The sequence below is a fragment of the Dendrobates tinctorius genome, unplaced genomic scaffold (genome assembly GCF_039654945.1).
Source record: "Dendrobates tinctorius isolate UK_male_01 unplaced genomic scaffold, ASM3965494v1 ptg000007l, whole genome shotgun sequence".
NCBI lineage: Eukaryota > Metazoa > Chordata > Amphibia > Anura > Dendrobatidae > Dendrobates > Dendrobates tinctorius.
This window is the reverse complement of record NW_027361675.1, coordinates 55,106,521-55,121,238: the sequence shown is the minus strand read 5'-3', so window position 1 is coordinate 55,121,238 and position 14,718 is coordinate 55,106,521. Positions and strand designations below refer to the sequence as shown.

At 44.2% G+C, this 14,718-nt stretch overlaps 1 protein-coding gene across 1 annotated transcript in view; it reads right to left on the bottom strand.

Annotated features, from left to right (window-relative positions):
• LOC141086031 (uncharacterized) overlaps positions 1-14,718 on the bottom strand; it is a 971,752-nt gene that overhangs the window by 947,759 nt on the left and 9,275 nt on the right. Inside the window, exon 6 of the mRNA XM_073571764.1 lies at positions 12,434-12,582. Coding sequence (XP_073427865.1) covers positions 12,434-12,582 — 149 coding nt within the window. The remainder of the gene's footprint in view (positions 1-12,433; positions 12,583-14,718) is intronic.

Below are 14,718 nucleotides of genomic sequence, written 5' to 3'. Positions count from 1 at the left end.
ATGGAGGAGCAGGGGGCCATAATACTGTGTGGAGGAGCAGGGCGGCTCATAATGCTGTATGAAGGAGCATGGGGGCCCATAATTCTGTATGGAGGAGCGTAGGCCCATAATGCTCTATGGAGGAGCAGGGGGCCCATAATGCTGTATGGAGGAGTAGTATATGCAGCCCGTGATATACTGCATGATTGAGTATTGCATGGGGCCCGTGATGTGCTATATGGATGAGCAGTATATGTAGCCTAAGATATACTGTATGAATGAGCATTATATGGTGCCCATAATACTGTATGGAGGACTATGTGGTGCCCATAATACTGTATGGAGGACTATGTGTTGCCCTTAACACTGTATGGAGGACTATGTGATGCCCATAATATTGTATGGAGGACTGTGTGGTGCCCATAATACTATATGGGGGACTATGTGGTGCCCATAATACTGTATGGAGGACTATGTGGTGCCCATAATACTGTATGGAGGACTATGTGGTGCCCATAATATTGTATGGAGGACTATGTGGTGCCCATAATATTGTATGGAGGACTATGTGGTGCCCATATTGTACTATACCTGTATTTTTTATCTGTGCATCATGAATCGTGGCATGTATTAAAGGGGCCCACTGAGACTCTTTCGCCCGAGACCCACAAAAACCTGGAACTGACCCTGGTGACATCGCACATCAAGATGAATGCCAGCTGCAGCTGTGACAGGGCATTCTGCTCTGAGACAGGCCATGGGTTGATGTCACATAGCAGTTACGTTGAATGACTCCTGAAGCCTTTGATAGGCTGGAGACCTTTCAATGTTACTGCTATGTGACGTCACTGTTGATCACTGTATTTCCTGTACACTATATACAGAGGTTCAGTGTATAATGTCACTCGTGATCACTGTATTACCTGTATACTGACACTATATACAGAGCTCCTGTGTATAATGTCACTGGTGATCACTGTATTACCTGTACACTGACACTATATTCAGAGCTCCTGTGTATGATGTCACTGTTTATCACTGTATTACCTGTACACTATATACAGAGCTCCTGTGTATAATGTCACTAGTGATCACTGTATTACCTGTACACTGACACTATATACAGAGTACCTATGTATAATGTCACTGCTGGTAATAACAGTGTTAGTATTGTGGGTTGTATTCATGATCAGTATTGCAGTATGTGGTCATTATGTGGTGGTAATTTGTGGTCTGATGTCGGCATGGCAGTATTTCTCCTTGTATGTGGTATTATTTGGTCCTTATATGCTGGTAATATGTCATATTATTGAGTCACTATAATAATAATAATAATAATAAATAATCTTTATTTTTATATAGCGCTAACAAATTCCGCAGCGCTTTACATTTTGCACACATCATCACTGTCCCCGATGGGGCTCACAATCTAAATTCCCTATTAGTATGTCTTTAGAATATATGGTCTATATGGTCTGATCATGGTGTGGCGGTATTTGTCCCTTGTATGTAGTATTATTCAGTCACTAAGTGGTCTGGTCATGGTGTGGCAGTATTTCTTTTCTGTATGTGGTATTATTCGGTCACCATGTGGTGGAATATGTAGTCTAGTTATGGTGTGGTGGTATTTCTCCTTGTATGTGGTATTATTTTGTCGCTCTATGCTGGTAATATTTGGTCACTATGTGGTCTGGTCATGGTGTGGTGGAATTTCTTCCCTGTATGTGGCATTATTGGTCTTGGTGTAGTGGATTGTGTTGTGTATGGTGGTCATTTGTTCTCTCTATTAATTAAATACTTGGCACACAGCGGTAGAGATGCACTTAAGCCCCCGTCACACACAGCAAGATTGCTAGCGAGATTGCTGCTGAGTCACAAGTTTTGTGATGCAACAGCGATCTCAGCAGTGATCTCGCTGTGTGTGACACCTATCAGCGACCCCCCCCCCCCCCCCCCCCGCCGGGTATCGCTGATCGTGCTCGAAAGCCATGGACATTTTTTTGATCGTTGGTCTCCCGCTGACCAGCACGCATCGCTGCATGTGGCAGGTGGGAGACCAGCGATCAGCGAGCTGAAGCTGGTATCCAAGGTAAACTGCGGGTAACTAAGCGCGCGCGTCACTTAGAAACCCACTGTTTACCTTGGATACCAGCTCCCTGCACCAGCACGCTGGTATCTAAGGTACACTGCGGGTAACTAAGCGACGCGTGCGCTTGTTACCAGCGTTGTCGCTGGTCCTGATCACTGCTGAGATCTGCCTGTGTGGCAGCTCACCAGCAATCATGTAGCGACACACCAGCGATGCTGACAAGGTCATATCGTTGTCAGGATCACTGGTGCGTCACTTTGTGTGACGGGGGCTTTCCTGTGAAAAAAGTAATCACCTCTCCACAGGATAAGTGATAATGTATTGATTGGTGGAAGTCTGACTACTTGCACCCATTCAGCAAAATGTAGAACTTTTTATCTCCATTAGACTGGAGTGGCATGTCCGACTTAACCACTGATCCATTAATTTCCTCAGTGGCTGCACTTGTTTTTTTCTGGAATCCCCAAAGAGAATGAATGGAGCTGCGGTCAGACATCCCACCTGCCACTCCATTTTAAAATGGGGATAAGTGTCCTATCAACGATAAAACTTCCTCATTCTTCCGAACGGCGCAGTTTCTAATGGTCGGTCATAAGCGCTCACCTATCCTGTGGAGCCCATGGATCGGTGATAACTTGTTTTAACCAAAGAACCCCATTAATGTAAACTACCGTAATTATACATCCAGTTATGGGGGCGCACAGTAGATGTGCAGGAGTCGCCTGTTTTACAGCCGATGCTCCACTATAATGGGGATTACGACTGACAGATATTTGCATATAGCTGTAGGGTGGACCCCTAGAGTCCATTCCCCTGGTGGGCCCCAGACACCCCAGTCCGACCCTGGTCGTGGATCATGTGGAGCTTGTTGCAGATGGAGCAGGCATTCCAAAGTGCTCCAGAGAGAGGGAGCGGGAGGGTGGGGGTCAGTGACAGAGGTTTTAAGTGTGAGGGATTGCGGTAATTTCTCTTAGTGTGAGAAAGATAGGGGTGAGGATTAGTGGGATGTATGAGGCAGGGGGGGGCCAGGTTTGGGGGATATGTCACCAGCAGTGAGAAGCAGAGAAAAGGAAAGTAGGTGGGTGAAGGAGAGTGATCAACTTGTATTATATTTTAGTCGGAGAGGTCTGAGGTTAAGGAGTATGTCTGCAGATGAAGTGAGGTAGGGGGGTAAGAGAGAGGGGGAGATAGTTATTTGGTTTGGGGGTGCAGGGATTTGGGGATAGCGAAGGAGAGTGAAGATAAGTGGAGCAAAAACGGTGAGGGCAAATGTAAGCATGGTTAAAGAGCAGGGTAAGACAAGAAAGGCAATTCTAATTAGAAAGCAGTGGTTATTCTTACCTTCTGACCGATTTCTGGACTATTTCTGGTATATTTCTGATGTTCTGACCGATTTCTGGACTATTTCTGGTATATTTCTGATGTAACACTTTAAAGATGTCACACTTCAAATGATGTCATATCTGACCTGCTTTGTTCAACTTATACCATTCATATGTCATACAACATGCTATATAGGGACTCACACAGTATACAGTAGGCAATATAGGGACTCACACTATATACACAATGCTATATAGGGACCCACACTATATACAGGAGGCTATATAGGGATTCAATGTATATAGGAGGATAGAAAGGGGCTCACACTGCATACAGAAGGCTATATAGGGGCACATAATGGAGGCTATATAGGAGCTCACACTGTGTATACAGGACACTATAGAGGGACTCACAATGTATACAAGAGGCTATATAGGTGCTCACATTATACAGTATACAGGAGGCAGTACAGGGACTCACTGTATACAGGAGGCTATATAGGGGCATCACACTGTATACAAGAGGCTATATAAGGACTCAATGTATATAGGAGGCTATATAGGTGCTCTCATTATATGCAGGAGGTTGTGTAGGGACTCACACTGTATACAAGATATATAGGGGTTCACATTGTATACAGGAGGATATAAATGGGCTCACACTATATAGAGGAGGCTATATAGGGACTCGACTCAATGTATATAGGAGGCTATATAGAGGCTTACACTGCATTTAGGAGGCTATATAGGTGCTTATATTATATACAGGAGGCTATCTGCACACTCATACTGCATATAGGAAGTTATGTGCGAGCTCAAACTGCATATAGGAGGGTATGTGGGTTCACATAATGTACGGTATATAGGCTGTTATGTGAGGCTCATACTGTATATAGAAGGCTAAATGTGGGGCTTATCCTGTCTATAGTGAGTTATGTCAGTGCTCATACTGTATCTAGGTATCTATATGGGGGCTCATACTATATATAGGGCTATGTGGGGCTTATACTGTATATAGGTAGTTATGTGTGGGCTCATACTGTATGTAGGAAGCTGTAAGTGAACATACATTGTACGTAGGGAGCTGTCTGTGGATTCATACTGTATGTACGGGGCTGTGTGAGAGCTCATATTGTATGTAGGGGGATATGTGGGGGCATATTGCCTGGGCTTGTTAGCTGTTATCTTCATTGCAGTATGGCTTATGGTCTTCTTCTTGGACTTTGTTGAGAAATATTGATATATACATTATATACAGGTGCTTCTCACAAAATTAGAGTATCATCAAAAAGTTAATTTATTTCAGTTCTTAAATACAAAAAGTTAAACTCATATTATATAGAGTCATTACAAACCGTTTGATCTATTTAAATTTTTCACTCTTTGTTTCATTGCAGCCATTTGGTAAATTCAAAAAAGTTCATTTTGTTCTCATTAATGTACAATCTGCACCCCATCTTGACTGAAAAAATAACAAATGTAGAAATTCTTGAAAAAGAAAAACTGAAATATCACATAGTCATAAGCATTCAGACCCTTTGCTCAGTATTCAGTAGAAGCACCCTTTTGAGCTAGTACAGCTAGGAGTCTTCTTGGGAATTATGCAACAAGTCTTTCAAACTTGGATTTGGGGATCTTCTGCCATTCTTCCTTGCAGATTCTCTCTAGTTCCGTCCACGTTGGTGGACAGCTATTTGCACGTCTCTCCAAAGATGCTCAATTGGGTTTAGGCCAGTCAAGAATGGTCACAGAGTTGTTCTGAAGCCACTCCTTTGTTATTTTAGCTGTGTGTTTAGGATCATTGGCTTGTTGGAAGGTGAACTTTTGGCCAAGTTTGAGGTCCAGAGCATAGGATATCTCTGTACTTGGCTGCATTCATGTTTCCTTCAATTGCAACCGGTCGTCCTGTGCCTGCAGCTGAAAAATATCCCCATAGCATGATGCTGCCACCACCATGTCTCACTGTTGGGATTGCATTGGGCAGGTGGTGAGCAGTGCCTGATTTTCTCCTTACATACCGCTTAGAATTATCACAAAAAAGTTCTATCTTCGTCTCATCAGACCAGAGAATCTTATTTTCCTTAGTCTGGGAGTCCTTCATGTGTTTTTTAGCAAACTCGATGTGGGTTTTCATATGTCTGGCACTGAGGAGAGGCTTCCGTCAGGCAATTCTGCCATAAAGGCATGACTGGTGGAGGGCTGCAGTGATAGTTAACTTTGTGGAACTTTCTCCCATCTGCCAACTGCAACTGTAGAGCTCAACTACAGTGATCTTGGGGTTCTTCTATACCTCTCTCTCAAAGGTTCTTCTCCCACTATTGCTCAGTTTGGCTGGGCGGCCAGGTCTAGGAAGACTTCTGGTGCTCCCAAACTTCTTCCATTTAAGGATTATGGAGGCCGCTGTGCTCTTAGGAACTTTGAGTACAGCAGAAATTCTTTTGTAACCATGGCCAAATCTGTGTCTTGCCACAATTCTGTCTCTGAGCTCCTTGGCCAGTTCTTTTGACCTCATGATTCTCATTTGGTCTGACATGCACTGTGAGCTGTGAGGTCTTATATAGACAGGTGTGTGCTTTTACAAATCAAGTCCTATCAGTTTAATTAAACCCAGCTGGACTGCAATGAAGGAGTAGAACCATCTCAAGGAGGATCACAAGGAAATGGCCAGCATGTGACTTAAATATGAGTGTCTGAGCAAAGGGTCTGAATACTTTCAACCATGTGATATTTCAGTTTTTGTTTTTTAATAGATTTGCAAAAATTTCTACATTTCTGATTTTTTTTCAGTCAAAATGGGGGCAGAGTGTACATTAATGAGAAAGAAACTTTATTTTGAATACCCCTCAGCACACTAGTATTTATATTGTATATATTTATATCTGTTGATTACTTATTATCTGATCACTTACTGAGGATGCCTGGTCAGTTAGAGTAGCGGTAAGGCTACATAGGGGCAGTCGACGAGGAGTGGGGACGTCATACCGTTTCAACTTATGGTGGCAAACTCAGCTATCAGGAAAGGAATTGTGAAGGGCAAAACAAGTCCCTATCTCTCCTCATTTCTGTTTTTGTTTTTTTTTTTAAATCACTGTTTTTCTGTAAAAATGTGTGTGCATTTATGTCTTCATGTGTTAGGTTTTTAAACTAAATAAAGGTATCAATCCTTGAATACTTTTCTCAATTTTTAGGGGGAACATAAGTATTTAAAACTAAATAAAGAGAATTTGTAAGGGTTTTTGTTTGTTATGGATTAAATGTATAAGGGTCCCATAGATTGATTGCTTTGATTGTTAATTGAGGGGGCTGTGAGGGGGCTCATATTGTATGTAGGGGGCTATGTGGTGGGTCATATATAGGCGGATGTCAGCATACTTAATTATGCTCAATATTAAGTCATACAATTATTAATAAAATGTTTATATTATATTAATATTGAGCAAAATTAATATCAGCCTATTGGTGCAGCCTCCACAATAGTCATGGTCTCATGTGGCCCCTTGGGAAAATAAATTTCCCACCCCTGCTCTATTTTGAAGAGTGCTGTTATTTATAGTGCCGTGCATAAGGGAAAAATTTGTGCGCTGCTATCTCTGGCATTTTCCATATGCGTATGTGCCCAAGAGCACCTGTGTGTTACTCACATAATCAATTGGGGACCATGCGGCATCAGGTACACACACATAAGTGGGAATTTACAATTTTTATCCTCTTAATATTGTCACGCTCGCACCTTGGCTGATTGGCGCAAGCATGGGGGGTTGTGGCCCCACTGTACCACAGACCAGACTACTCTGGAAGGGGCATGACTACGACAGCCACCTCGTTCTTTGCTGGAGCCTCTGATGGTGAGGTCAGGCTTGTGCGGCAGGTAGCTGCCGGGTGCCACTCCAGGGTGGTGTCTGGTTGTGGCTGCTGATCCCACTCGGGGACAAGTCACTTGGACAGGTGCGACTGACAGGCAGGCAGGTAGGCACGGTGACGGCTGGTATCCAGGCAGGCACGGCGGAGACACTGGGCAAGCAGGCACGGCTGAGACACTGGGCAAGCAGGCACGGCTGAGACACTGGGAAAGCAGGCACGGCTGAGACACAGGGCAAGCAGGCACGGCTGAGACACAGGGCAAGCAGGCACGGCTGAGACACAGGGCAAGCAGGATCACAGAATCATAGAATCACAGAGATGGAAGGAACCTCCTGGGCCTTCTAGTACAACCCCCTGCTCAAAGCAGGATTCGCTAAATCATCCCAGACAGATGTCTGTCCAGCCTCTGTTTGAAGACTTCTATTGAAGGAGAACTCACCACCTCTCGTGGCAGCCTGTTTCACTCATTGATCACTCTAACTGTCAAAAAGTTTTTCTAATATCTAATCTGTGTCTCCTCCCATTCAGTTTCATCCCATTGCTTCTAGTCTTTCCTTGTGTAAATGAGAATAAAGATGATCCTTCTACAATGTGACAGCCCTTTAGATATTTGTAGACAGCTATTAAGTCTCCTCTCAGTCTTCTTTTTTGCAAGCTAAACATTCCCAAATCCTGCAACCTTTCCTCATAAGACAGGGTTTGCAGACCGGTCACCATTCTGGTCGCTCTTTTCTGAACTTGCTCCAGTTTGTTGATGTCTTTTTTAAAATGTGGCGCCCAAAACTGGACACAGTATTCCAGATGAGCTCTGACCAAAGAGGAGTAGAGGGCAATAATGACTTCACGTGATCTAGACTGTATGCTTCTGTTAATACATCTTAGAATTGCATTTGCCTTTTTTGCTGCTGCATCACACTGTTGACTCATATTCAGTCTGTGATCTATTAGTATACCCAAGTCTTTTTCACATGAGCTGTTGCTTAGCCCTATTCCTCCCATTCTGTATATTCTTTTTTCATTTTTATTGCCCAGATGTAGTACTTTGCATTTTTCCCTGTTAAAAGCCATTCTGTTAGTTGCTGCCCACTGCTCCAATTTATTTATATATTTTTGAATCCTCTCTCTTTCTTCTCTAGTATTAGCTATCCCTCCTAGCTTTGTGTCATCAGCAAATTTAATTAGTTTACCCTCAATTCCTTCATCTAAATCGTTGATAAAGATGTTGAACAATACAGGGCCTAGGACAGAACCCTGTGGTACCCCACTTGAGACATTCTTCCAACTGGATGTGCAGCCATTTACGACCACTCTTTGGGTCCGATCACTAAGCCAGTTATGAATCCACCTAACAGTTGCCTTGTCCATTCCATACTTAGTCATTTTTTCAATAAGGATTGTGTGAGATACTTTGTCAAATGTATTGCTGTAGTCAAAATATACTATATCTACAGCATTTCCCTGATCCACCCAATCAGTGATTCTGTCAGGCAGGCACGACTTTGAGACACAGGGCAGGCAGGCACGGCTTGGAGACACAGGGCAGGCAGCCACGGCTTGAGAGACAGGCAGGCAGGTGTGTTGCATGAAAGAACAGGTAGGGATCTGTTCACACAGCAGGAGCGGGTACTGGCTGGAAGGAATGGAATATGGAGGAACAGGTAGGGTCCTGTTTAAGCAGGAGGTGCAGGTACGAGCACTGATAGGAGGGAGTGGAATATGACAAAGCAGGAGTGCGGAGTAGGCGGAGCCGGAGTGCGGAGTAGGCGGAGCCGCAGGAGTGCGGAGCAGGCGGAGCCGCAGGAGTGCAGAGCAGGCGGAGCCGCAGGAGTGCAGAGCAGGCGGAGCCGCAGGAGTGCAGAGCAGGCGGAGCCGCAGGAGTGCAGAGCAGGTGGAGCTCCAAAGGTCCAGAGCAAACAGAGCTGCAAGGGTGCAGGGCAGGCAGAGCTGCAAGGGTGCAGGGCAGGCAGAGCTGCAAGGGTGCAGGGCAGGCAGAGCTGCAAGGGTGCAGGGCAGGCAGAGCTGCAAGGGTGCAGGGCAGGCAGAGCTGCAAGGGTGCAGGGCAGGCAGAGCTGCAAGGGTGCAGGGCAGGCAGAGCTGCAAGGGTGCAGGGCAGGCAGAGCTGCAAGGGTGCAGGGCAGGCAGAGCTGCAAGGGTGCAGGGCAGGCAGAGCTGCAAGGGTGCAGAGCACAGACAGGGAGGACACAGGGAAAGGCACAGCAGGGAAAGAAGTCAAAGACAAGGAGGCAGGGGTAGGACAGAGTTCAGACAAAGTACAGGGACAAAGACTCAAGGACCCAGATATTCTGCCTCCTGGAGGGCGGACAGAGGTACTAGGCAAGACAAAGTCTGGACCTATAGCACAGAGACCAGGATATTCTGCCTCCTGGAGAGCATACAGACAGACACAAGACAAAAGCTAGGAGGAGAGCCACAGAACAGGGCCTGGCTTACTCAGAACAGGGCCTGGCTTACTCAGCAGCAAATCAATGAGTTTAGACGTTGCTCAGGCAATGTTCCAGTGGGTGGGGCAGGCCTAAATAGTAGAGGGCTCTAGGTAATTGGTCAGGGACACATTAGCCAGGTGCACCCTGACTCCATAAGAAGCAGAGAATTAAGGCACAGCCCCCCTATACACACAGTCAGGAAACATGAACACAGCAGACAGGAGGCAAGACAAGGAGCTGGCAGTAAATAGAACTCACAGCATGGCCTGGAGCAGTGAGCAAGTTGGTGAGTGGGGAATGGGAGGTCATGCAGCGATGCCAGCAGAGTTGTTACAAATATTTTGCAGTCATCATATTATATAGAAATATAAAAAGAGAGAAGCCAGCGCTGCCGGTGGTCAGAACGCATAACATGAAGTGCAATGCACATATTAACATCTAACTGTATTCAATATGAGACATTTGGCAAAATATTGATCAATAAATTGAGCCACCCCGCCGCGCCAAGTCAATCTCATGTGGGGGGTCCTACTCTACATTTTTATTATTCACTGTGCCATTACGGCCTCCTGAATATTTTAAAAGCAAGACCATATCTATTGCAAATGTACCTGAAACATGTCTGAATCGCTCCCATGCAGCCAGATGAAACAAGTGCAGATAAGGGCCAACCAGGTCTGAACAGAGACATCTCAGGTTAAACCTCCACACACTGCCCAACCAGCAAACACAGATGAAGGGCGATGCAGGCTCAGACACAGATGTACAAATTATAAAGCCTGGGGCAGGGCGGGGCTGCTGTGTGTGTGCACAGCAGCCTAGATCCATCACAATGAATACAGCAAAAATGGCGAACATAACCCAGCGCGCACGGCAACAGTGGTGGTCAGCCCCAGGCATTATTTAATTTGTGCACCTGAGCCTGCCTGTTTAACCTGAGATGTCTGTGTTCAGACCTGGTTGGCCTTTATCTGCACTTGTTTCATCTGGCTGCACGGGAGCGATTCAGACATGTTTCAGGTACATTTGTAATAGATATGGTCTTGCTTTTAAAATATTCAGGAGGCCGTAATGGCACAGTAAGTAATAAAAAATGTAGAGTAGGACCCCCCACATGAGATTGCCTTGGCGTGGCGGAATGGCTCAATGTATTGATCAATATTTTGCCAAATGTCTCATTTTGATTACAGTTAGATGTCAATATGTGCATTGCACTTCATGTTATGCGTTCTGACCATCGGCAGCGCTGGCTTCTCTCTTTTTATATTTGCATATTGCGTCGTGACTGACCACCACTGTTGCCGTGCGCGCTGGGCTATGTTCGCCATTTTTGCTGTATTCATTGTGATGGATCTAGGCTGCCGTGCACACACACAGCAGCCCCGCCCTGCCCCAGGCTTTATAATTTGTACATCTGTGTCTGAGCCTGCATCGCCCTTCATCTGTGTTTGCTGGTTGGGCAGCGTGTGGATGTTTAACCTGAGATGTCTGTGTTCAGACCTGGTTGGCCTTTATCTGCACTTGTTTCATCTGGCTGCACGGGAGCGATTCAGACATGTTTCAGGTACATTTGTAATAGATATGGTCTTGCTTTTAAAATATTCAGGAGGCCGTAATGGCACAGTGAGTAATAAAAATGTAGAGTAGGACCTCCCACATGAGATTGCCTTGGCGCGGCGGGGTGGCTCAATGTACTGATCAATATTTTGCCAAATGTCTCATTTTGATTACAGTTAGATGTCAATATGTGCATTGCACTTCATGTTATGTGTTCTGACCATCGGCAGCGCTGGCTTCTCTCTTTTTATATCATCATATTATATCGCACTGGGTACTTGCAACTGCTCTTTTTGCCTTTCTACCCAGATAATTCTTTATTTTCTTTGCTCAATATAGAAACAGGAAGTCTCTTGTCCCTGCATTTATCATTTCCCTCTTCAACTCCTGATCCAGCTTCCCACTCCTCCTCCTGCCAGTGACTTTTGCAGTGGCTCATGACTCATGCAGGAAAAATTTACTTCCTGTTTCTACATAGATCTTAGAAGGATTCAGCTAGTCATTTTTTATCACATGATGCCATAGACCTAATGGGAAAGAGAAGAATTAACTGGGTAGTAAGGGAAAATAAGCAATTGTAAGTACACAGTGACATATAATATGATGACTGCAATATATTAAGAGGATAGCAACTTTAATGGGAGTGCTTCTTTAATGGGCAGCGAAGCTATTTAAATAGTGTAAGCACGTGTGACAAAGTCACTGGCAAAGTACTGGAGGAGAGATATGTGTCACTGAGGTAATTAGCTTCATTGGTATGAAACTAGGAAAATGCTCCAGCGTACTAAGTGCTGAGGGGGGGTTAATTGGCCATAATAAGGCCGGGGTCAGACTTGCGAGAAACTCGCACGAGTCTCGCACGTCAATACCTGGCACTTCCGCTGGCACTCAGGACCGGAGCGATCAGCTGCATGTATTTCTATGCAGCTGAATGATCTGGTCCCGAGTGCCGGCGGCAGTGTCGGGTATTGACGTGCGAGACTCGTGCGAGTTTCTCGCAAGTTTGACCCCGGCCTAAGGGCTAGGTTTAGTGAACAGCTGAAAAGTGGGTGGGAGGCTGTTCACCATATCTCCACCCCAGATGGTTTTTAATAAACAAGTTGACCATAGAAGTAGTGAAATTGCAGTGAAAAAAAAAATGGCTGATTCATTAATACCTTCAGGAAAAAAAAACGGTTTACCTTGAATGTATCCAAACCAAATATAAATTATGTAAAATGAGGAAGAAGAATTTCTTTTTCTCCTTAGCAGTTTTAGCAGACCTCAGCTGATCGTAGCAACGAGTCAATATTTTCAAAAATGTCAGGTTTTCCGATGCCTCAAAATGTGCCTAGATGGAAAAAAAAAAAAATATAGGACAGCTATGAAAACTCTCATGTGTGCATTGCAAATCAGCATGGACATAACCTACACCACTGGTAGTAAGCCTACCACATTTATGGGATTTTAAGGGTACGTGCACACGCTGCGGAATCCGCTGCGGATTAATCCGCACGGATTTTGCAAAAACCGCAGATAATCCGCAGGTCCAAAGACCTGCGGATTATCTGCGGTTTTGCCTGCGGTTTGGTCCTGCGGATTCACTATCTCCACAATGGTGGAGATAGGAACCCGCAGCGGTTTCCGCAGAAAGAATTGACATGCAATTCTTTCTGCGGATTCAAAACCGCAGCAAATCCGCGCGTTTTTTTCCGCAGCGTCGGCACAGCGGGTTTTTTTTTCCCATTCAAATGAATGGTACTGTACACCACAGCTAAAACTGCTGCGTGTCCGCAGCGGCCAAAACCGCTGCGGAAACGCAGCGGAATCCGCAGCGTGTGCACACAGCCTAAGGGCGTCAGATGCGACCCTTATCTCCAGCTGAGGATAGCATAATTGAAAAACATGGTTCTCTTCTGCCATGAAAAGGGTTCTGCACATAAAAATAGCCAAAAGACCCACGAAGGGCATGTGTACACAGCACAAGTTATCCAAGGCAAACACCGTTGGCATCTTTATTTGTGATTTCAAACATAATTGCCCAAGAACGACCATGCTACTTCTTTTAGTTGCTTCCTGGTTCTTGAAGCCTGAAACCGTTAAAAGAATTGACAAAAGATAGAACATATGCACAGCAAATCGTTTTTATATTGCTGTGCATTATGTTTTTTCTTTGTAGCATGTGATTAATGCTTTTTCAGGTGGGTTCCAGGCGGAATCTGTCAGTAACAATTTTGTATGTGTATGCGCATAGTGAAGAAGTTATGAAAAAATAAAAGCACATCAGATCCTGATCTTTCAGTACACAGTGCTAAGTACATACAGTGGGGAATATAAGTACTGGATACACTGACAATTGTACAAGTCTTCCCAACTAAAAGAATGGAGAGGTCTATCATTTTTATCATAGGTACACTTCAACTGTGAGAGACAGAATCTTAAAAAAAAAAAAATCCAGAAAATCAGTGTATGATTCTTAACCCCTTCATGACCAGAGGTATTTTCGTTTTTGCGTTTTCGCTTTTTTTTTTGCTCTCCTTCTTCCCAGAGCCATAACTTTTTATTTTTCAGTCAATATGGCCTCCTTTTGAACGACACCATTGGTTTTAAAATATCGTGTACTGGAAAACGGGAAAAAAATTCCAAGTGTGGTGAAATTGCAAAAAAAAGTGCAATTCCACAATGGTTTTTTTTTATTGGCTTTTTTACTATGTTCATTAAATGCTAAAGCTGACCTGCCATTATGATTCTCCAGGTCATTATGAGTTCATAGACACCAAACATGTCTAGGTTCTTTTTCAGCTAAGTGGTGAAAAAAAATTCCAAAGTTTGAAAAAAATAAATAAATAAATAATTGTGCCATTTTCCGATACCCGTAGCGTCTCCATTTTTCATGATCTCGGGTTGGGTGAGGGATTATTTTTTGCAAGCCTAGCTGACATTTTTAATTATACCATTTTCGTGCAGATATGATCTTTTGATCGTCCGTTATTACAGCAATGTTGCGGCAACCAAAAAAAACGTAATTCTGGTGTTTTTACTTTTTTCTCACTACATTATTAACAGATCAGGTAAATCCTTCTTTTATTGAAAGATCGGGTGATTCTGAACACGGCGATACCAAATATGTGTATGTTTGATTTTTTATTTTGAATGGGGCGAAAGGGGGGTGATTTGAACTTTTAGATTTTTCTATTTATTTTTTATATTTTTAAAAACATTTTTTTTTTTTTTTTTTTTTACTATTGGCATGATTCAATAGAAGACAAGAAGCTGCCATAACCTGATCGACTCTACTACATAGAGGCGATGATCAGATCGCCGGTATTTAGCAGAATTGCCGACTTGCCATGAGCACCGTCCACCGAGCGGCGCTCATAGCAATCCAGCAGTGACAACCATAGAGGTCTGCAGGAGACCACTGGTTGTCATGCCAACCCATTGGTGACCCGCGATCACGTGACATGTCCAGGCCCGTTTGTAGTTC